The sequence below is a fragment of the Simochromis diagramma genome, unplaced genomic scaffold, assembly GCF_900408965.1.
Source record: "Simochromis diagramma unplaced genomic scaffold, fSimDia1.1 OVJJ01000685.1, whole genome shotgun sequence".
Classification (NCBI taxonomy): Eukaryota; Metazoa; Chordata; class Actinopteri; order Cichliformes; family Cichlidae; genus Simochromis; species Simochromis diagramma.
Window position 1 is genome coordinate 10,533,972 of NW_024387477.1, and position 24,141 is coordinate 10,558,112.

Consider the following 24,141-nt stretch of genomic DNA (forward strand, 5'->3'; position numbering starts at 1 on the left):
ATGAATTGTGCCGATAGCATCTATTTTTCTTTTTTTTGTCTTCCCAAATCATCAAGATAAAACAAACCCCATCAAGAAAACATGCAAAATCAAACTCCGCTTCTGTCTCATTATTTTAGTCACCAAAAACTTATGTCACTCTAATATCCACAAGCTTTATACCCTAAATTGTCTCTTCCCCCATACAATCATTTACATATGCTCGATTATTACAATCACTTCATTCGTCGTTAAAGGAGATGGTAAGTTTTTGCCTTTTCTTTTCTTTTTTTTTTTTTTTAAGTTTTTCATTCATCGAAACGATTGAAACATTTTTTTATGCCATTTGGTGGGCAGCTGCCAGCTGCAGGATCTTGGTGCTTTTCTCATTCATCTGTCAGATACCCGTGACCACAGTCCTGGGAGGCTACAGCAGCTCATCCAGTTGAGTTCAGAAGGAGACAGAAGTGGAAAGAAAAACTGGCGAGGGCTTCCGTTACTAGTTTGTAAATAGAAATGTGATTTTTGTTTTCATCTTCTTGGTAATCCCGTATCCTGTCTGTATGATGCGCGATCGAGTAATCCATCTGTCTCAGAAATCCACATACAGGAGGAATTATGTTCCACGTGGACAAAGTAGTGTCAAAGTTCAACAGTTGACGCCAGCTTTTCCCTTCTTTCACACAAAACAGGTGAATTTTCTTTTTTCTTTTTTCTTTTTTTTAAATCGTCAGGCAAGAATGGTTTTTCTTTCCTTTAATCTGTGTTGATGTTTGTTATACTGTATGTACATCGTTGGTTACCATGGCTGGTACTGATTAAGTGCTATTGTGGCGAAAGTGTGAGTGGCTTCCAGGCTGGGGAGGGGTGCAGTGGTCAGAGGTGACGGTCATTGCTGGGGGAGTTCTGATGGCTGTTTCTTGGGTTTCAGAGTGTCTATGAGAGACTGGACGCCGCGTTTCACGCTAGTGGTCACCCTCCGGGTCACTGAGTCTGCAGACGGCGAGGAGGAAGAGCCAGCACGCTGGGAGGGCGGCCGTGCTACCAGGCACTTCTGGTACCGAAGCTGAGAAGGAGAAGGGAAAGGTTTTTGTGAGGAAGTGTTGGAAATATTCCAACCAATGTCAAAAGTGCTAAACAAAGAAGAAAAAAATGTGAAACTAGCTGCAATAAAATCCAACACATACACTTTTACACTTCAGTTTTAGTGCTTACCACACAAGCTGCCTGGACAGCCTCGGATACACTGCCTGCATTGGGTTCACACCAGAACACGTGACACTGGAAATGCTGGCTTCCAGTGTCCATAATGAAGGCAAATGAATGAACATCCCGTCCCACGCCCATGAAGGACAGAAAACGGACACGACACTCCACCAGTACCTCCTCTTCCTCCTCCTGCGCAGCCATGAAAGAGGACAGTTAGACTTTGCTCTCTGCCTGACAAGTACATTCACAACAAATATTCCCTTGCCTTTTCTTTGATGACTGCCAACGTGGTATCAGCGATGCTCAGTATAACAGGAGTCCAGTCCTCTTTGCCTGTAGAGGACACGAGGCTGTCTATGGCGCCATTTATGATGTCCATACCTGGTGACATAACGCAGGAGAGTCTCAGCAGTTTAGGATCTAAGAATCTACAACGTGAGGTCTTCCAGTGGGTGTTTGAGTTTACCTATAGGTCGAGACACAGACGTCATCCCCAGATAGTGCACATGAAACTTTTGCACCAACTCGGTCTTTGGCATGGGAAACTCTGCAGAGAGAAACACAAAAACACAAATTTTAACATTTGCGCACACACACACACACACACACACACAGATTGCCCCCAAGAGATTTAATCACGTGACAACATCTAAAGCAAATTTTCAAAAGAGTAGTCCACACACGATAATTGGCTTAAAGTGCAGAAATAAACAAACACTGCTGAATATTTTAATATACTGGGGCACTGTTCACATGATTAGAGCACAAAAAACACAGAAGCATGTAAGCTTAAGCGAGCTGGAGTGGTTTCCCTATGAAAACACAGCTTTGCCTGCTTATATGATCGCCTTTAGGCAGAAAATAGTGTTGTACGCAATGTTGTTTTATCACCTGCATCTCAGTTGGCACAAATGTTTGCATCATCTATCTAATAATGTGTGTAATTAGCTTTAAAAGTTATGGAAAACTCTTTGACTGTCAGTACGGGGTTTAAATTTGTACACACAGAGGCTTTAATGTGCAGTACTGTACAAAAGTCTTGAGACATCCCTCATTCCTTTATATTTTGCCAGGAAAAAGGAAAATATTTGAAAACATACATGAAAATACAGTTTAACAGGCAAAAACAGACTCTGTACAATACTAACTGGCTTAACAGTCAATATTTGGTAAGAGCACCTTTATATTTCTACACAGTCTGAATTCTCTTAGGGAAGATTCCTTCTAATTTCTGTAAGTAGTCTTCAGAAATAGTTATCCAGGCTTTTTAAAGGACATTTAAAGCTCTTCTTAGGATTTTGGCTGCCTTTTGTTCTGTTCTCTATCAAGGTGCTCCCACACTGATGATCCGGGGAAGCAACTCCATGACTGATAATGCTGCATTGTGTGTTTTCCAGTTATGCCTTTACTGCAATGATAGTGTGCTTTTATCATTATCGTGCTAAAAAAATTATGCCATTGTCAAAGACTTTCCACATAGTATTGCCTGATCAATAATCTGACGATACTACTCGTACGTTCAGAATTGCATCAGATCTCCAAGAGGAGCTCCAACAATAATGGATAAAATAGCCTGCATTGTGTTTTACACAGTCCTGTGTCATGTCTTTGCTAGATATTTCGCTTAATGAGATGATTTTCACGTACACGTCACTTCTTTTTTTGTTCTCCACTTGTCCAGTTTCTTAATTATTAATGATTAAGGAGATTCTGCACATCATGCAAAGATATGCAAAGTTTTCAGCTAATAGCTCTTTGGGAATCATGTTGGTGCAAACGTACTATTTTATGCCTGTCAAACCATATTATTTTTGGCATTTTTCACAGATTCAACTCAAGAAATGGGAAGAAATGATGTGTGAATTTAATTTGCTTCTCACATAAAAATTCTTGCATAATCAGGCCCCATCTTCTCTTAAAGACCTCATCAGCATATCACCCCAATAGAGCACTTCACTCTCAGCCTGCAGGCTTACTCGTGGTTCCTAGAGTATTTAAATGTAGAATGGGAGGCAGACCCTTCAGCTTTCATGCCCCTCTTCTGTAGAACCAACTCCCAGTTTGGATTCAGGAGACAGACACACTGAATCCTCCCTTAGTTATGCCGCAATAGGTCTAGGCTGTTGGGTCTTCCACTGAGTGTTTTTCTTCTTCATTCCCCTTTTTTCACTTATTGCATGTTTATTCACCACTCTGAATTATTCATAAATTATTATTAATCTCTAGCTCTCTTCCACAGTATGTATTTTGTCCTGTCTTCCTCCCCTCACCCTCAATAGCTTGCAACAGAAGGCTGCTCTTCCATGAGCCTAGTTCTGCTGGAAGTTTCTTCCTGTTAAAAGCGAGTTCATCTTTCCCACTGTCACCACGTGCTAGCTAGTTCGTAAGTGGTTGTCTGATTACTTGGGTTTTCGCTCTATTATTTTAGGGTATTTAAAATACAATATAAAGTGGTCTCCTTGAGGCGTTGTTGCGCTATATACATAACACTGAATTAATAATAATAATAATAATGGATTGCATTTATATAGCGCTTTTTCGGGACCCCTCAAAGCGCTTTACAATACCACTATTCATTCACTCTCACATTCATACACTGGTGAAGGCAAGCTACAGTTGTAGCCACAGCTGCCCTGGGGCAGACTGACAGAGGCGAAGCTGCCATATTACGCCATCGGCCCCTCTGGCCAACACCAGTAGGCGGTAGGTGAAGTGTCTTGCCCAAGGACACAACGACCGAGACTGTCTGAGCCAGGGCTTGAACCGGCAACCTTCCGATTACAAGACAAACACCCAACTCTTGAGCCACGATCACCCTGAAATAGGAACTTTTGTGACAGGCTGCTAGAAACAAAGTGCCTAAAGATATCATTTAAAATCTGTTCTTTATATGTAGAAGCAACACTGGTTTACCCATGGAGTTTGTTGTATTTTATGTTTATAGTTTATACTTGAATGATTCAATAAACAAAAACATTCCTCTGAAAATGAGGGAAAAAGCAGTCAATGTTCAAAGAAAACCTTCACAAAAACCTGGAGATCTACTGCTGCTTTTAAAAAAACTACAAAAAAGCCACTACTGGCTACTTCGAAGCAACATAAAGAAATGAGTGCTGACTCTGACGTTTTGCACAGTATAGTAACAATAAAAAAAATAGTGTTTTAATGGCCTTTGGTTACATGTGACCACACTAAGCCAAATCGATGTGTTCAGAGTTGAGCGCTCTTGCACCTGAAGCCAAAGCCAACAGTGACATCATGGACACAAGCAACTTAATTGCAATAGGAATCAGATAACATGGGAAGGTAGTAATTCAGAAATCTGAGCATATAGATTTACATGCGCTTACGTTATCTCACCTTTTCAGGGCGCTAAAGCTTTCCGAACTGTACTTACACGAACAATGAATTGTGAAAGAGTTTTCTTACATTAATTCTGTTTTAAAGCAGAGCTCAGACAGGCCTGATCCGATGACAACACCGATGCGATTATCCTAGTGCTGGTGCTCATCCCAAATCATTTGGTGCTAATCTCCTCAATTGTGTCCCAACACAGGATTATGTGCTACCAGCTACCCAAAAAAGAGATCTAATCCAGGCGAAAACTGTTCCACACACAGAAGGAAAAATAAAAACCCAGCCAAGTTTTCAAGCTAACAGGCCGTTCTATCCATTTCAAGGGCAACACCTTACACTGTACCAACATTTTTAATGAAAAGTGTATGAGTTCAATCTATGAGTTCACGCAAGTTACAGCTACAAAAGATGTGAGGGATCTTCCACCATGAAGTTCTTTGATCCTGGGTTTGGGATGGGAGCTGTGGAGTACCAGGCCTCGCCTCAAAGAAACACTAATTGGGTTTTAATGAGGTCGACTGCCTCTGCGAGTGAAGAGCCGATATAGTTCTTTTATATTCTGATGTCAGAGCATCCCCCCCCAACCATCATGCTCAGCAGATACGCATGGCAGCTGAAGTTATAGCAAAGGATGAATTGTGTCGTGGCTTTTTCTGCTGTCTTCCTATAATTATTTGGGACTAAAAGGAACAAGCAGTGGGAATTAGTGAAATGGAAAACAGTGAATAGAATTATTGTGAGGATAAAGCTCTGTTGAGTGAGGAGTTTATGGCGAGGAGTTATTCTGGTGTCAGCGTTATGTGAATGTAAGTGAACCTAACACTGCTGTCTTTTCTTTTAACAAATGTTCACAGCTGATTCTCAGGCAGTGAGGCCATTTTTTAAGAAGCATATACGTGGTTTCAGATTTGGATAAATGCTATAAGAGAAATGATAAGCTTACAATTCCAAATGCACATAAATCTCCTTAGAGAGTTACATAAAGTTACTTTTTTTTCTCTCTTCTAAGGATAAAAAAATCCTTATCATGTAATGCTTATGTTGAAGTTCTTGGCATTATGGTTATAGTTACCCTAATTCTTTTTTCTAATGTCCTCTGAAGTGATAAACACATGACTGTGCATGCATGTACCTTGCATGGGTACGTCGGAGCCGTTCTGGGAGGAGCTGCCAGCTGCAGCTTTGGCACTTTTCCTCTCAGCCATGATCTAACGAGGAGAGAAAAATTGAAGAGTGTTTGGGTGAAAACAGGGTGAGAGGAACAGAGTGCAAAGGAAAAAAGAGGAATTTGAAAAAAGGGAACACAAGAGGACTGCAAAAAAAAAAAAAAATGGAGGAAAGTGATGAAAAAGGTTTGGTTTTAAAACAGGGACAGGAGTGATAAATATTAATAAGACTAGATCATCTGACAAATCTATTTTTATCAAAGATTTACAGCTAAAACACACCAGCAACAGACTGGGTATTAGTTAGTACTAGCAGTAAATGAGTGTTTCTACTAAAGACAGTATAATAAAGATGGCTGTAACCATCATGTTTTTGCCGATCAGTTTGTGAAGACTTGTTAACATCAAAAGCAAAGGGATGATCTCAATGGAAAAAGATAAGAAGCATTTCTTACTCATATTGTAGCTAACAGTCAATCAGAAGGTAACCACTCCCTAAATCATATTTATTTTTTATTCTAAATGTGATCATAAACCATAAAATGAACATCATGCTGTGACAAATAAATTTGAAACCACCAGCTGAGACCACAAATTAAATGAGAATAGTTTCACTAAGCTCATAAAGCAAGTAAAACTTTGACTATTTGAAAGATTTTAAAAATGCATTAGCTTCACCTTTGCAACGTCCTTCTTTTATATACAGTCTGTGCTGACAATGTACTCCTTAAAAACAGGCTACAAATATGCAGTTTCATGTCCTTCAAAAGGTAAAAAAAAATCTCATAAAACAATGAAGCAGCCAAATTTTTTAGCAAAAGGAGTAAGAATGCTATTTGCAAAGGACTATTTTCAGCCTTATAGTTGGTGCACTATTCTGAATATTTAGGTAAGCCAGGGTGTGTGGGACTGAATCCAAGTAGACTGCAGTGCTCATTTGATTGCAATGAAAGACGTCACTTCAAATAATAGTGCAGCATATTGATTTTGGGGGAAAAAAAAGTTAAAACATAATAGAGAAATCTGCAATGTTGGATTTTTGAAATCAGTATTTTACATCAGTTATATGTAGCAGCTGTTTTGGTCTTCTCAGTGACATCACCTGTTACTTCTTTCCCAATTATACTTCAGTTCTGCACTTAAAGAATGGTCTTTTCTCTCTATTTTCTTGCTTTCTCTTGTGCTGCAGTGGACACACTCTTTAAAGAGTGTTGAATATTTTGCATGGTCCCTGCACTCGAGCTGCTGCACTCTTTTCCTGCTACAGATACTTGATTAATTGGAGGTGTCATTAATCAAAGTCTGTGGTGAGTCTGCAACTCTGCTCACAGGGGAACATGCAAGAAGGCACACTCACTCCCACCCTCACACACACACACACAAAGGAGGGCCATTCAGCGTGCCGCGCAGCTGCAAGGCTCAGGTCACCAAGTTTTTCCCCTGCAGTAAAGAGAAAACTACCACTGTGTTTAAAATAGGTGGCGTAAAGGTGTGAAGAGTCATGGTCACATCCAGATGCACTGATGCACACTCTTCCTTCGGTTTGGGGTTCGAGATAAGAAGAAATTAAATCTTCTCTCTAAATGGGTCGATGTGCCTCAAAGGGAGTAGATCTGTTGTTCCGGGTACAGTCATTCTTCACAAGGTCAGCGCTGGCCTGAGGACACACTGATTTCTCTTTGTACATAAAACATTATGAGTCAGTGTGAAATCTAAAGTCTCTAAACAAGTGAACTATGTCACTGACTAGGAAAAGTGCTGTGTTAGTGTTGAAAATAGTATTTGCTCTTTATGCATTACACTGCAGTACACATTGCAAGGTAACACACTACTCTCCAACCATACACTCCCTTGTGGATGAGCACACGGACACCTTTGGACATCACAGATGCGCAGTTGTTCTTATTATACTTCTTTCTAGTTGGCTTGGGACACACTTGCACTTGGTGCCCTGTTAGTGAAACAGCTATGCTGGCAGCTGAAAGGTACGCGGATGTCCATGAGGAGTCACTTATTTACCCTCCGAGCTAAAAGTATGATACAAAAAGAGAATTTAGAGCTCTATAATGTTTCAGAACTGTATTCTGTGATGATGGATGTTTATGTAGTTATGACTATGACAGTTATCAGCAGGTTGTTCTTTTTTAATATTTATTTTTTGGCCTTTTTACTTTGTTTTACTGACATAGTGACAAGCAGCAAGCAAGCAGGTCAAACCTTGGCCACTGTGGTTGCATGCAGCGCACGTTCTAGAGGATGAGTTAAGTTTCTGCGTTTGTACATGTAAACATTAGCATCCATGGAGTAGGCTAAGAGCAGAACTTATGTTAGGTTTTGATTAGGAATAGCTGAGGTATTTATCACTCTTTTATGGACCAAAATGTCCATAAAAAAATGTCCATTCCCATCCCACACTTTAGGGACATATATTGAAAACTAGCACTGCACATACTCTGCAACTGCAATCTTATCATCTCGCTGTAAAGGCTTTCTGCTATCTCTCCTCACAGCCCTACTTCTCGGGAAGAGAAATCAGAAATCTTATCAGGGCACTGGAACACGCATGTGCGAATATCATCTAAGATACAGGGTTGTTATAATGACACCCCCCCCCCCCCCTCCCCTTTATAACATCTGAGCTGATTAAAACTTCCTAGCTTGTTTCAGAGCAGGAGATAAGGAGGCAGGAGAGGTTATGATACAAACCTTGGAACAGATTTCGTGGAGACTTGTGGCGATGGCTGCGGCAGGGGTATCACATCGGAACACGTGGCACTTCAGCACCCGTGTGTTTTTGTCTCTGGCCACATAGGCAAAATCCCTGAAGCACAGACAGAAGACACATGCAGATGTGACACTCAAAGTTTATCTCAAGGCACCCTAAAAGCAGTTGAACCAAACTCTTGTTAAAGGGACAGTATTTAAAAATCTTTTAAGCTTTTTTACAGATGCTCTCTAACATTTATGATTAGAAGACAAAGGACAACTTAAAAAAAAGTGGGACAAGATAATGAAATGAAAAAGGAAGGAGCATCCAGAAAATTGAGGCACATATCTTGAGGTGAGCAACAAAGCCATTAGGGAAAAGAAATAAGCCGTGGGATGCTGAATCACTGAATTAATTTCACATGATTCCATCTTTTTGTTTATTTACATTTTTGCTGCAGTGATATTTCAGTCTAACGTGTCTTAATTCCAGATATTTGTATGCAGGAGAGTAAGGTTTTATCCACTTAGGTTTAATGCACTTAATAGCTCCTGCAAGATGGATTTTTATCAAATAGATGATATTTTTCTGCTCGAAGGCGCCTGGTATTATTCCTTGGAGATCCATGTTTGAAAATAGTTGAATATTGTGATCAAACACTGTTTAAGGGCTTCACACATCCCCCTACAGCCACTTAGCTCAGGGACAATATGGATTCATGATCGCTAATTTGTATATTACAGTTCCTTTAGCCGTTTTTGTTTTGTTGTTTCTTGGGTTCAATTTTATCCTCATCTACAGTGTGAATATATTTGGATTACTTGCGACATCTAACACAGTGTTTCAACCAATTGTTTTCTGTCATTGGTAACAACAGCTTTTTACTGAACTGGGTTTTACATCTTTTCCCTCTTCTGTGTTGTTAGGAGGTGATGCTTGTCCTTGGACCTGTCCAGCCCTCTCCCTGCACCTGTTTGCTTTATCTTCTGTTCAGCGATGTAAAAAGGGGCTAGAAAAGAGAACACGCACAAGAACTAAAATCCACAAATGACAGCAACATTATTATGCCCATTTTGCATCATGATGTATTTACCTCTTCTCTAAGAACTTCTTTTGGGGCTGTGTCTAATTAGCTGAGTCACAAACTGCAGCTTCATTATTTGTGTCATTTACATGTTGCCTCGAGCTGTGCAGGCATTCACGTTAGGGCCAGTCTCTTCATAGCAAAAACTGTATATAAAAGATGGGCATGTATTATGAGGTCTGAAAAGTGAAGCTATTACAGGAAGTGTTTTAAATCTGCATTCTTTTGCAGATTACGACTCATTTTTCTTAATGTATTACCTCAGTAAACATGCTTTTGATGAATTTATGATGTCATTCAAGTCTACTTTAGTATAGTATAATATGATTTCTGTAAATTATTACTCAACTAAGTGTTAAATTTATGCTAAACCATTGCAGTGTGGCTACCTTGCGATTGACTAGTTGCTACCAAATGCACATGCAGTGTCCACAGCTTTGCTGGTCATATCCACACCCTGCTTATAATATCTAACAACCAAGATGGTGACAAGCAAATAGCTTGCTGTGAATATGTCCATCTTTTATATACAGTCTATGGTTCATATTCATTCCTGAACTGGAGGTGGCAGTTGCCAATATTGGATAAAATGACAAACACTTGGGCTTATGCAAATATTTAGGCAGACGTGTGTGTGTGTGTGTGTGTGCGTGCGTGTCCTTGAAGAAACTTCATGGCAAGAGCTTCTCAGTGGTGTCACACTGCAGCGTAAAATGAGGAGTATGAGGGTGATATTGAGGGAGGAAACTCGGCTAAGAAAGAAACTTTATTCAGTGTGGGTGGCAGATGAAAACCAGCCACATGTGGGAAATGCTACATACACACATACGCGCACAGACAAGATGAAAGACACATCTCTTCCCCATTAACAGGTGAGACAAGCGGAGGAACAAAAGGTAGGAGGATGTGTTTCCAGCTAGAACAGAAACAAATGAGTAATCGGTGAATACAGAGTGAAGCCAAAACAGATGGGAGTGTCACCAGACGCACACACATACAATGAACACTTCAGAATAACCACAGACACAAACAGAAATACGGCAAACACTGCCATTTATCACAGCAGGCTCTTTGTGTTTATGAGTCCATTATCTGGCCCGTCTCTTCTGCTTAATTGTGTGCTCACACACTGTAAGTCGATAATGCTCTCTGATTGTGGCCACAAAGGAAAGTGCAATATGATGTGTGACTGAGTGTGTGTGTGTGTGTGTGTTTGGTGTCCAGTACACTTCATTCGGGGACATCTGAGCAGTGCGTCACCAAAGCAGCATGAGTGGCCTTGCTTCGCATACTACAAATGGTTCTTTTATGACTTCTGTATCCTCTCTCAGGGATCACAATGCTATAAAACAGCATGCAACTCTTAATAGGAAACAGCCCGTGGCCAGTCTGGCTCGCTGACGATTTGACACAAGTGATTTAGACTTTCAGTAGTCGGTCCTGCACTCTTGTAAAGAGCAACAATGACTCTAGGCGAAGCAAAGCCACTGATTTGAAGCCTGAAGTGACAAATGTGATCGCACACAAGGGCGGGAGCCCTGACACAACGATTACAGAAAACAGCTGAAGAGCAAGATCGCACGTGAGCACGGCACAAAGAGCAGTTACCTTTCTCTGTGTCCCCGGAAGCAGAAGGAGGCAGAAGGAGGGCAAGAGGGGTTGTTGAAGAGATGGTGGTTATAAAATAGAAAGAAAGAAAGAAAGAAAGAAAGAAAGAAAGAAAGAAAGAAAGAAAGAAAGAAAGAAAATAAAGGTGATGGTTGTAAAGGAAACATAACATAAGGAATAAGAATAAATGTGTTAAAGGAAGAGTGTGGGACATCAAAAGACACATAAGAGTGGTGGGATGGGAAAGTTATATTATGGGAGAAGATGAAAACCAACAAAAAAGCAAAGTGAAAATGATGGTGAGGATAGGGAAGGCAAAGACACAACAGCAGCGTTAATACACAAAACATACAGAGTCAAAAACAGAGACAATGTTCTTTCGCTTCAGTCACCGCCTTCCCGTTAGGTGATGTATGTGTGTACTTTTCATTTCAGCGGATTAGCATTCTGCAACATTATAACGCAGGAAACCTTTCTTGTGGCTGCATACTTGCGTACCACACACACACACACAGGCGCGTGAACCCACCCTACCCCATTTCCCTCTACCTTTTCCTTCTCCCAGTGTCTTTCATTCAGCTCTTTGCTTCTGCTCTTTAATCTTGCTTTCACTTCCCTGAGCTGTCTCCATCTCTCACTCTTTCACTCACCTTTTCTTCCACACCAGGAGACATCCACCTCACAAAAAACCCCCAAAACAAAACATGCAACATAGAATGATTCACATCGAGAGCGTAACTCATCACAGCTGCACGCAATATAGGCTGTGATGCTCCACTATCAGAAACACTACAAAGAGGCACAGGCTGAATGAAGAACAGAGGGCTAATTCAAACATTGACTGCCTTTGATTCTTTGATGATCCACTTTGTAAGAAGCTGGGCGTGTGTGTTGGTGTAGACGTGTGTGTGTGTGTGTGTGTGTGTGTGTGTGTGTGTGTGTGTGTGTGTGTGTGTGTGTGTGTGTGTGTGTGTGTGGAGGGTAGAACAGCTGGTAGATTATTTCAAACAGGAATGCTATCTTCATTGTCAGAGCATCAGAACTGCTGCTGATCTCCAAACAGCCTTTATTCATGCAGACCTACTAACACACACACACACACACACACACACGCAAGTAGAGACACATGGAGACTAAATCAACACTTGTAGAAACTACCTAAAAGCTCTAACTCACCACATGTAAATGCATCTGCACACGTTTTAAAATGCATTGCTTTCTCATTGTGTTTGAATTTCATTCATGATTTTTTTTCCTCACCCTGTTCCCATTATCTCGGATTCTACGGCCTTCTGTTCCATTTCAAATTCAGGCTCCCTGCTTTATTCGCTGTCTGTCACTTTGGAATTGCATTTCAGAGTCAGAAATTCTGAATGGCCCAAAAGTGACTGCTCTCCATTTACTTCAAAAATGAAAGCCTGTTGTTCTCGCGCCAGAACTAATTCATGTGTCAGTCTCAACTAGTTACAAGTGTTTTATTACTGATGAAAAAACTACATGAAATGCCAAATAGAGTCTCACATTAACAAAACCTACAGTACTGTCACGATCACACCACATATATTTAGACTTTTACAGCCAGTCTGAGGATAACTTGGCTACATTTTTCTTCCTGCGGTGTCATTTCATTAACACTCAGCTGCATTTTTAACAGTTGCATGTGTTGTTTTTTAAAGAGGAAAAGATTACATTTTCTGATGTAACTTAAGTGTTTCGGGTGTCTCAGTTCTACAGTCACTCATTGAAAATGTCAGTAAAGCCACTGACCCAGAGTGGGTGTTTTTGAGTTTGGCAGGTGACTTTTGGTAACCTTTGTAAGCTGTAATCACAGCACTAGTTTTAAATTACACATCTGTTAAACTGTATGACAAACAGAGACAACTAACATGTGAACTTGGCTTTCCTCCAACACTGTGCGAGTTTCTAAAGCTAGTTTAAGTGAGCCAGAAGCAGATGCAACTGACTTTAACTGGAACCCAGTCCCCGGAATTAGCACCTGCCCTAAATTTTAATCACAAGTTAGGAATATGCAGTTCACTATTTAATGAGGATGTTTAACTTGTCAGTAGTGGTGAAGACAGAGTTGGGCGTGGCCAAAATATCTGGGTAGTGACCAAAAAAGTAATAATATTGTGGATTCAAGCAGCAGAAATGAGTTTCCTCCAAAGGGCTTCTTGGTTCGAAGCTCAGTCATTTGGTAGGAACTTAACAACTACTCCACATCGAAAGCTCAGGTGTTTCAAACATGTCGGACTTAGAGGAGACCCCAGGATAGAACTAGGACATACAGGGGGTTTGGGCATGATTAGACTTTTGGCCCTGCAACCCAGATGCAGGTAAGTGGTAAAAGATGACTCAATCTATCCATTTATCTTGTAAAAAGGAAAAGGATGAGGATTGTTGCTTTTAACTGAATGACACACAGATTTCATAGACGTCGGAGGGCATTTTAGAGGGAAAAGTTAAGGAAGAGGATAGAGAGATACGATCTCAAGAGAGGAGAGTTATTGGCCAGAAAGTCAAAATGAAAGTGGGAGTGGAGAAGAGAGGAATGGAAATAGGGCTGGATGGTGAAGGAGGAGGTGGAAAGGGGAAAAAAAGAGGTAAAAAAGAGGTACGAGATGAAAGGTGTGAAAGCACCAAAGCAGAAAGATGAGTTAAAGCAAGCCTCCCACCACTCGTGCGTTCTTTTTTTCTCTCTCTCTGTGCCGCACACACCTCCAGAGCTCAGTAAAGGATGACTGACTCACTACTACCAATCGCTCTTTGATCCTGATGGCTGCGAGGCAGCCTCGGCTGAAGACGATGTGTAAAACTCCGAGAATAAATGAGGTCACGGCTGCAGATGTGCGCTGAACTGGGTTTGAGAACGTCACAAAGAACTGTCAGTGTCTGCAGAGATGACAACTGTCACCTCCATCATGGTCCTAAGAGCACGATGTGTAGTACTAGTCTACAGCCAAAGGAGAATCCCATCCTGGCATGCCTAAACATGGCTTAGGTTTGTCATATTAATACTGGGATTATATCTCCATTTTATAAGATTCTGATTAAAAATGTAAGGGGAAAAAAGTTGGATCAAAAATGTATAATCCACAACAGTCTAGATCTAGTTCCAGAGGGTGGATGTACAACTCGTGTCTTAGGATACATTTATAATGGGTAAAGAATTTGCAGTCAATATGGTTATTAATTGGAAGTGTCAAAGCCATACATGTCATTAACCATATTTATTTATTTATGCTAATGAGTAAATTTAATGCGACTTTGCAAAGTTTGTGGTTTTGTACACATACACACACACACAAGTGAGGAGTAAGGATGGCGCAACAGGACACAGGAAGCAAGAGAAAGATTTCAAATAGAAATGTGCACATCCACAGTCTTTGTTATCTACACACACACACACACATACAGTAAATCAAGTATTGAAGGTAAATTAGCAATAACTTCTTTCAAAAGTGGGGCTGGGAGAATAATTTCTTTAGATTTTTCGTCAAACAGCAATCAAAATGCTCGATAATTTTGCTGACAGCAGGATATTATTTAAATTTAAGTAGTTTTGAAAACTTTACAGTAAGCAGCTTCACAATGCATCTTCGGTTGCAGGAATGGTGTAATAAAGCTAAACTGTCCCAATACTGGTGCAGTAAAAGAGGCTGTTTAAGAGGCAGTCAAAACAGCACACATGTAACTAGTCCCCGACCAGCTCTGCAGCTCTTTCTTCTGCTCTGTAGCTTCCAGTATCGCTCAGTAGAGACTCATGTCTCCTCCAAACCATCTGTCACACACACACACACACACACGCACACACACACACACGCACACACACACACTAACCCTAACGCACAGAGCACCGTGGCATCACACAGACTTCAATTATCAAACGGCTTTGCAGAGTGTCTGCATACTGCTGGCCGCTATGCTAATGCACTTACATATGCTAATTGAAAAGCCAAATGCTGATTTGAAACGTCTGGGAGGAAGCGCTCCTGTCAGCAAAAAAGTCCACCGAGAGCCAAGGTCCACACCGAGGACCAGGTGTGTGCGTCGCATGCATGTGTTGTGTTACTCTTCCTATTGACTGCAACAGAAAAACTTCCTTTTATTATTGATACTGTTGTGACGTTGGCTGGAGTCCAAAGCAGACAGTGGATCTGATCCATTTTCAGCCCCGAACTGTGACAGATGTGCGACACTGAAACAACAGCTAGAAAGCGATTTAGAGGATTGCCCTTTCATCATGCTGCAAAGAGAATAACAAAAGAGCTGTCAGGTATATTGATATTTGGAAACAGTTTCCTTCCAATTATTCTACTTTTTTTGAACTGTTGAGTGAGTCTCTTTGTTTGCTAGCTTACTTGAAAATCTGATGCAAGATAAAATCATCCACAGTAAGGAAATGCACAATTAAACCTGACTAATTTTATCAGTGCAAATTCTCGACTTCCATAAAAAAATTGATGTTAATACTGGAAGACAAATTTAGAGATAACAGTTCTGTTTACTGCTCTACAAATGCTTTCATAGCCATTCTAAGCTGCTTACAGACAATTATAATCTGCACATGTTAGTCAAAACTCAGTTAACTTTCCAGCACAAAAGCTGTTTTTTTTTTAAATTTTTTAAATTGGACCCCTGAGTGTCGATAATTGTGTTTGCAAAAAACAGCAAATGTGGCTCATCACGGCAGTAAATTGTAGTTTATTGTAATGGAATGCAGAATATGGTGATAAAAAAGGGCATAAAAATCAAAGATAAAAACCAGATACATGAGGCACAAAGTGCACACTTTACAAAGCCATTAATAGGACTGTACTGAGCTGTTGACAGTAATTAGCTTAGTTTTATTGCAGTATTGATGCTGTGTTGTGGTGCGCAGTCAGGTATTTACTGCACCGACTTATCAACAGAACATCAGCATTGGCTGATATTCGCCTTGTTGACTGCCATTTACTGATGGCAGAGGCTGCCGTTTATTTGTTGTGTGTCATCAGTTTTGTAGTCCTCGTGTCCGTCCGGTGTTTTAAATAGTCACAGTCACGTAAAAAGAGAAGTACATCCTCTTTTGATTCTAAGATTTTATGCGTCTGGGTGAACAATGATAAATGACATATTATAGTATACCGTTACTGCGCGCATAGAAACTAACAGGGTGAATCAAATACCTCTGATTAACTGATCGTAAGGAGGTCTGAGCACCTTTATAAAAGCAGATGTTTTGGAAGTTTGCTGTGTTGGTTAATAAAATGCCAAGAAACAGAGAAATCAGCAGCGATCTTAGAGAAACTGTTGCCGCCCATCAGTCTGGGCAGGGTTATAAGGACTTTTCTGAACAATTTAACTGTAGAATTTCCATAATTCTACAGTAAAAAAGAATTTTCACAAGTGGAAAACATTCAAGACAGCTGCCAAACTTCCCAGGAGTGGGCATCCCCGGAAACACACCCCGAGGTCATGCTCAGACTGTACAGGCCTCAGGTAGCATGTTAAATGTTAAAATTCATGATGGTACAACTGAACAGGTATCGGTTGTGTGGAATTGTAAACAAATATCAACACAGTGTTTTAAGTTATGTGTTCGTCTGAGGTGGAACCATATTTTAAACCTAGTATGGACTAGATAAATTATTATTATGTCTTGATACATAAAATCTTAGAATTTCTTTTTCACATGACACAATTTATGAGTCGATGAATTAGTTGTGATCAGGATTTGTTTGTTTCACCGCACAAAATGAGAAAAATGGGAAAATCCAGTTGTCGAAAACATGCATCTCCAGTATTTTTAGTTGTGTATAGATTAGTCAAAAAAAATTCAATCATTGCCCATTTACCCCTTTGATAATTAGCTGATATAATTTTGCATAATGACTTGGATGAAGTGGCCCATTAGATATTTTAATTGGAAATATGTGGTTAATAGCAGCAGTTTTTAACAGAAAACTTTGTGCTGAAATATAAAGGAAAATAACATTTATAACGCTCGATCTTATAAGTGTTAAAGCTCCCAGTACATTTTTTGTTACTACTTGTGTACTTTTCCTTTGTCATTCTTTTTCTTTATGTTGGATTTCGCTGCACTTTCCGCCTTCTCTTACTTACAGAATCATATCTTTCAGTACTTTGGAGAAGACATAACTGTGATTTAGGACAATGTAACTAAAGTTGACTTGCTGACATGTAGCTACCTCATATATGTTGTTGGCATATGCTTTTGCATATAAACTGAAATATCTGAGGTGATGAGCAAACACTGATATACATGTAGCATCGGTCTCCTTATTCCAGAAAACGTGGAACTGATCCTTCTAATAGCAGGCATCAAAGTGATAAAAAATACAAAAGACAGTCCATGTTTTGAGCTAATTTGGAACTAAGTGAAAGCAGCATCACTTAAACCTCTTCCACAGTTGCACTCCGACACTTAAACCTGTGTGCGACAGCTGAACAGGGTAAACCCCTCTGCGACCTGGTGAATTAGTCATGACCCACAGTCATTAGAGCCTAATGTAAAATGTCTGCACGTAATTACCATCCTACACCGTAAACTTGTTTACAGCACCAAGATGAGAAGCAAAACGAGCACCCGGGGCTTGAGTCCCCCCCCCCCTCCAACCTCCTCTGCATCAGAGGTACCACATGACACATACTCCTTGTTTCTCTAGGCACACATATACACACTCACAGGCAGAGAGACAAGAACACACTATCACCAATATTGCCAGAGGCGGCAAAGAACTGGGACAAAATCAAGTCGAAATAAAAATAAAACTCTTGTCTACGGTGTATTAAGCAGCGAACGCGGCGCACGACGCTGCCTGTGCGAATTGAGCAGCCAGTTGATGTTGTTTACAGCAGCAGCTACGCCTGCATTTGATTCATCCTCAAGCAATCTGAACACATGTAAAACATTTTACAAATGCGCAAATGACAATCTGAATGGTTATTAATATTTTACGCGCAGAACGCCAACTTCACAGATCTTCAGACGGCTTTCTGCGCATACAAACGCCTCAAAATATTTGAGCATCTTCTGCCTTGGCAGATAAATATGTGCACGCTCACACATATCCAAAAAAGCTGCGTTTAAATTGGGTCATATAGAGTGGATTACAGAGGGGTGTAATTTCTAGGAAGACTTTTTTTTTCATCTAAATAATAAACATTTTCTCCCCCCTTGATTACAGCTCAGACATTTCCCCTCTGTATACACTCTATATGGCACTATATACAGCATGGTTTTAAATGACTGAGCACAAGGATAACTCAAAATACATTTGAGACCAATTTCTCTTCACAAAAAAAAAAATAAAAAATGTTATACTGAGAGGAAGGAAAACACGCAACCCCAGTTTATTTTGATGCAGCTTTGTGACCCAAATCCGAGCATTCGTTGAGGCAGAGAGGCAAACGAGGGAGGGAAGGAGGGGCAACATGCAGAGAGAGCACACACAGTACCCATGTGTCAACACTCGTCATTTTTCATTACATATTTAAGAGTAGAGTTAGGTGGGTGGGTGAGACAGACAGACAGAGAGAGAGAGAGAGAGAGAGAGAGAGAGAGAGGGGAACAAGAGATGAGTGGGGGGAGGAAAAAAGAGGGATGCTGGGTGGACGAGAGAGCAGGGGAAAGATGATGTCCTGCTGTTCTCTCTGCTCTTGATCATTTATACATCACAATGCACTGGTGTGTGCAACTATGTGAGCGCGTGCGTGCGTGCGTGTGTTTTCGTACATGAGCGCAATATTCTCGACAAAGCTTCAGTGAGATGTCACATCAGTGAGACGCCCCTCTTCATGTACCCTACCAACATGTGTCACAAAGTGTGGGAGAGAGCGCAGGGATTCGGTGACGAGTGGAGTGGAGTTACTGTGCCGTTTGGATCATTTGCATGTAACCTAATTAGCTGCATGTGCCATAAATCACTACATTTCCTGCACATGCGATATAGTAAACTGGAGTACACTGGATTTGCTGAATTCCTCAATGGAGCAAACACAATGCAGATAGTTGTTTTAAAGATACAGGATGCTGTGTTCAGCTTTAAAGAAATGTTGCTGCTGTTGAATTTTTCAAGTGGATTTTTTTTTTTTTTTTAAAGAACGGATCATCACTATTTCATTCCCATCTTTTTTAGCTGCAGGCAGAAATATCTGAGACCTAGCTCTTTAAATCATTGGTTCTCAAACTGTGGCATGGGCCCCACTGGTGGGGCATAGAGCCACTGCAGGTGGGGCAGGCAAAACCAGCGAAAAAATACAGAGTGAGACTAGGTAGTTCTTCTTGTTCTTCTTCTGTTGGCTGTTCCCTTTAGGGGTCGCCACAGTGGATCATCTGCCTCCATCTCACCCTACCCCTCGCATCCTCCTCTGTTACATCAGCCCTCTGTGCGTTCTTTTTCACTACATCCATCAATCTTCTCTGTGGTCTTCCTCGTTTCCTCCTGCCTGCCAGCTCCATATTTAGGTTTGGCCAACCTAAGCTGTCCATCTGATAAATTGAATTACTAATCCATGTCCATTCTGGTCACTCCCAATAAACACTTTAACACCTCCAGCTCCACCTCCTGCCTTTTTTTGTGCCATCGTCTCCGCCCACTCCACTCTGTCTACACTTTTCTCTACCTCTCTCGTGTACTGTCCATTGCTTTGGGTAGCTGTCAGCCTGTCCATCACCACTGCAAACAACAAGAAGCTCAGTAGGGAGAATGATCGATATTCTCTCCCTAGGAAAAACAAAAAATCACCTGGATGCTTTTATCAATAGCAGTTGTGATGTTAGACACTACTAATGCTATATTTGTTGTAATTTAACTAAAAGGCCTAATAGAAGATATAATTGAAATGATTAGAAAGTCCATCTGAAATAGTTTCATATAATATTAAAGTTTGTTTGATTTTTTGGGTATGCATTATTGGTAGACATCTGAAGATGTCACTGTGAGCATAAAGAACACTTTCCAGCGTTTTACTGGCACTTTGTAGATAAAAAGATGCATTTTAGAAAATAATAATCATTTTTCATTCATAATGAAAAGAATCGTTAATTACATACCCACTGAATTATTTGAGCTGTACAATTAAATGCTGTTACATTTTCAGAGCAATTAAAACTATACTTGATTAGGGTTCCTTTATAGTTGGCTTGTAAAAGTCCACACAAGCAACAAGGGAAACAGACTCTGAGCTTTCAGAGCCGACCAATTATCCATTTAATGTTCAGCTTAGTGCTGTTATCAAATCAAGTGGACCACGAACATGTTTACCAATTAGAGGTTTTAAATCATTTCTTTGAGTTTTTGTGAGTAGAGGGAGCTGAGGTAATATTTCTAAGAAACATTAAATGTGTAAACTTTGAAAATAAATGACAGGAGGTTAATTTATCACCTGATATAGTCATCATAGTAGACATGTCTGCTGCAGGCCGGCTGAAAACGTAATCAAAAGCTCAAACAAAACAGTGTTAAAGTATTCAAATATATTCATCTTAAACAGTCTCTGTAGTCTGAATAAATGGAAGAGCTACAGGCAGACACTGACTGCACAAGGGTCCCGCTGCGTTCAGCCTTGTATGATCAGCTAACATCAGCTCACATCTGTGCCCACCATGGCTAGGACCAGGGAGAGTTTTATCTGTGAGGAGATTTATTGGCTGGCGGGGCCAGGGAGGGAATCTATAGGGGGAACGGGAGGAGTAATCTGTCAGGAAGACAAGGATTACAGCAGGTGTGCCTAACAATGCTAATGTAAGACAGAGAGTGAAAAAGCAAACTGAGAGAGAAAGAAGGAAGCTTTTTTTGCAAAGCTTATTGTTTGTAATTCTCTGTCTGTGTGAATGCATGCGTGTGTGTGTGTCTCTGTGTGTGAGACATTGGACTGTGGGTTGGAGAGAGATGAGGGGACACAACATCATAATGACCCTTTGGAGAATGAGGGTTTCTGGGTGGCTGGGTGGACACATCCTGACAAGGGCTGCGTGTATGTGTGCGGAGAAGTGGGAGTGATGGATTGTGGGTAAATGGAAGGAGCTGACGCAGAGGAGCGATGACTTGCCGGGAAAGAAAGACGTAGGCATAGGGCTCAAATCGGTGCAGGACTCGGGAGGAAAGGTCATCAATCACTCTGGCATCTATCGAGTGGGTCTAGGTGTTCGGGCTCTGTCCCTGTGGGCCATCAGTGGGGTCTTGCATGTTAATTAAAGCCACAAAGGCCTTGACATCAGCAAACAGGCTGTGGTTACACTGGGGCATCATGACTGAAACAGCTCGAAGAGCGGATATGAAAAGTCAAACACGCACATGCAAACTCATTTCACTGACATAAATGGAAGAGAACGCAAGAGTGTGTTCAGCATTAAAACATTTATGATACAGGGGCTCTCTTCTCTTCTCTTCTCTTCTCTTCTCTTCTCTTCTCTTCTCTTCTCTTTGCTTCTCTTCTCTTTTCTTCTCTTCTCTTCTCTTTGCTTCTCTTCTCTTCTCTATGCCATGCCTGTCCATAGAAGGTCAAGCAGTGGGGGGAAATAAGCGAGCGCTGGAGGGAATAGGCGAGCAGGGTCTCACTGCTGCCCACTAATGAATATGAATGAAATGTGGAATCAGTGTGCATTTGTTGGAGTGTGTTGGTATGATATGTTTCTGCTTGTGTGTGTGGGTGTGAACTCGAGCATCTGCCGTTGAGCCATTAGTGAAAACAGGTAACATTAGTTCATTTAAATAGTAGAAAAAGGGACATAGACAGCAGGCTGGCGCAAAGATGCTATTAAAAACGTACATTATTGGGTTTTCAACGGCGTTGTCTCAATCCTAACAAGTGTCACATGCCAAAGACACGAAAACAAGAAGACAGGGCCTCTCTGATGCCATAAATCATTTCTCTGTGGCTTTTTGTTCTACGCTTAGTGCTTCCCTGCTCATCCCTCATCCCGCTTTCTCCTCCTCATCCTCTGCTAGGAGAGAGAAAGGGAAATTCCCTGTATGCATATAGTAGCTTCTGCTATGCACACACACACACACACACACACACACACACACACACACACACACACACACACACACACACACACCTAGGTATTTAAACTAATTAAGGTTTAAGCTCATGATGTATATGTCTGCACAATACACACACACAAGCCTACACACCCATACACACACATATCAAACAGCTCCAAACAGCCATGACAGACACTTTAAAAAATCCCTGCAGCATATCCAAACCCGTTAATCCTGTCTTTCTCATCCCTCCTTTGCCTACTTCATCTTTTTCTTTTCTCTTTTGCTCTTATGCCTTTTCTTTCTCATCTGACTCCCTGAATGAATGTCTTGCTCTTGTCTCAGTGACTCTGGCTGCAAACCTGCTGCCAACAGCCTGCATCCCTACACCTGCTGGCAAGCCAGAGAGAGAGAGAGAGTCAGAGGGACAAGGTACACAGCTTGAAGTCAAACACACAGCAGGAAGCTGAGACATAAATGAGTGAAAAAATCAAGGGAAAGCTAATTAGAAAAAGTAGGGCCAAGGGACGTGTGCTGTGTCCTTTAAACAAACGGAGCAGTTAGAAATCATCAGAAAGGCTAGAGGGGGTGATAGTAAGGTGGAAAGAGAGGTGGTAATGGGTCACTGTAAGTGTATAGATGGCTTTGTGGATGGATGGATGGATGGATGGATAGATAGATGGGGAATAGAGGACTGAATGAACTACAGATCAGAGTACTCACACAAGCAGGCATCCTCGACCCGTTACCGACAACTACTTCTCTGCCTCGTTAGCTCCTTCGCCGCGGTGACATTGCTACAGCCCCTTCGCAGCAGTACCCCAGGGTAAATCTCTTCCTGTCTGCTTCCTCTCTTTTTCTTCTTATCCTTTTTTTTTTAATCCTCTGGGGCTTCTTCCCCCTTCTCCTCTCCCTCTTTTCTTCCCCTCCCCCTTCCTTCTCCCACTCCTCCTCCACTTTTTTCCGCTACACCTTTTCTCTCTCTATCTTCCTCTACAGCCGGCTTCCCTTGCTTTGCTTGCCTGGTCCGGAGAGTGTCCTGCGAGGTCCTGCTGTGTAAAGTGCAAGCAGGGAAGCATGCCTCTCTCCCTTTCTTATTGGCTTTCCATCACGCTGATCATTCCCGACACACTCTCTCAAAAGCAGTGCCACGCTTTATTCCCCGTTCTCTCACTGTTTGTCTTGAGTATCTTCTCGCCTTCGTCCTATCTTTGTCTCTCCTTCTCTTGCCTGAGTGAAACTGGGAAAAAAGGGGGGGCTTCAACCCCACTAAAGTGCAGTGGCAGGACAAAGAAAGAGAGTCAGAAAGAAGAAGAAGAAGAAGAAGAGGCAAAGCTGTGCAGCCAATGGCACAGGAGGGAGGCAGAAAGAGCGCTGGAGACAAAGAGTGGAAATAGCACAGACAGAAAGATGGGATGGGAAAAGTGGGGGAAAACACATGCACACCCACTCATTCACCATCACACACAAACAGAGCGCTCCGGATTTAGACCTATGACTTCATCAGTTCAAGTCCGCATGCATACACATAAATGCGAACAGCGTGCACGCGCAATTTGGGCGTGCACGCTGTCAGACTTGCTGAGTGCTCCAGATATAGCCTCATGACTTCATCGAAGCGCTAACCCCTCCTCTACCATCGTCCCGCCCTGCTTACGAGACGGGGGGACTCATTCATATTGAATCAAGCTGAAGGAGAGCGAGAGAGCGAACATTCGGGACAAGACTGGGAATATTCCACAGATAGATGGTTAAAGAAAGAGACAGCTGATGGAGAGAGAGCAAAGTGCGAGCTATCTTCTATGCTTGCTTTCAGAAACAGCCTTTATCTTTCACCTCTGCCTCCTCCTCTTTCCCTGTCAATTTATGGCCTTTTAAACATAATTAAGAAAGACATTTCTCTTCTGCGTGTCTTTCACCGCCTACCAGCTTCAGTCAGTTAACAATATTACCAGTCTGACTTTATACACACACAGTGTGCAGGCAAGTAAGTCAACCACTTAGGCAGCACACTGAGCTGCCAATCATACAAAACAT

General features: G+C 41.4%; 1 protein-coding gene across 3 annotated transcripts in view; it reads right to left on the reverse strand.

Moving 5' to 3' along the window:
- Positions 1–280: 280 nt before the first annotated feature.
- LOC120723868 (amyloid-beta A4 precursor protein-binding family B member 2) overlaps positions 281–24,141 on the reverse strand; it is a 36,053-nt gene continuing 12,192 nt past the window's right edge. For 2 of the 3 annotated variants that reach the window (XM_040015663.1, XM_040015661.1), the window contains exons 9-15: positions 11,111–11,116; positions 8,418–8,532; positions 5,678–5,753; positions 1,655–1,735; positions 1,454–1,569; positions 1,195–1,377; positions 281–1,045 (exon numbers count right to left, since the gene is read on the reverse strand). In XM_040015663.1, the coding sequence (XP_039871597.1) occupies positions 869–1,045; positions 1,195–1,377; positions 1,454–1,569; positions 1,655–1,735; positions 5,678–5,753; positions 8,418–8,532; positions 11,111–11,116 (754 nt within the window). In that variant the 3' untranslated portion in view covers positions 281–868. The remainder of the gene's footprint in view (positions 1,046–1,194; positions 1,378–1,453; positions 1,570–1,654; positions 1,736–5,677; positions 5,754–8,417; positions 8,533–11,110; positions 11,117–24,141) is intronic. The other variant, XM_040015664.1, reaches the window with a different exon arrangement.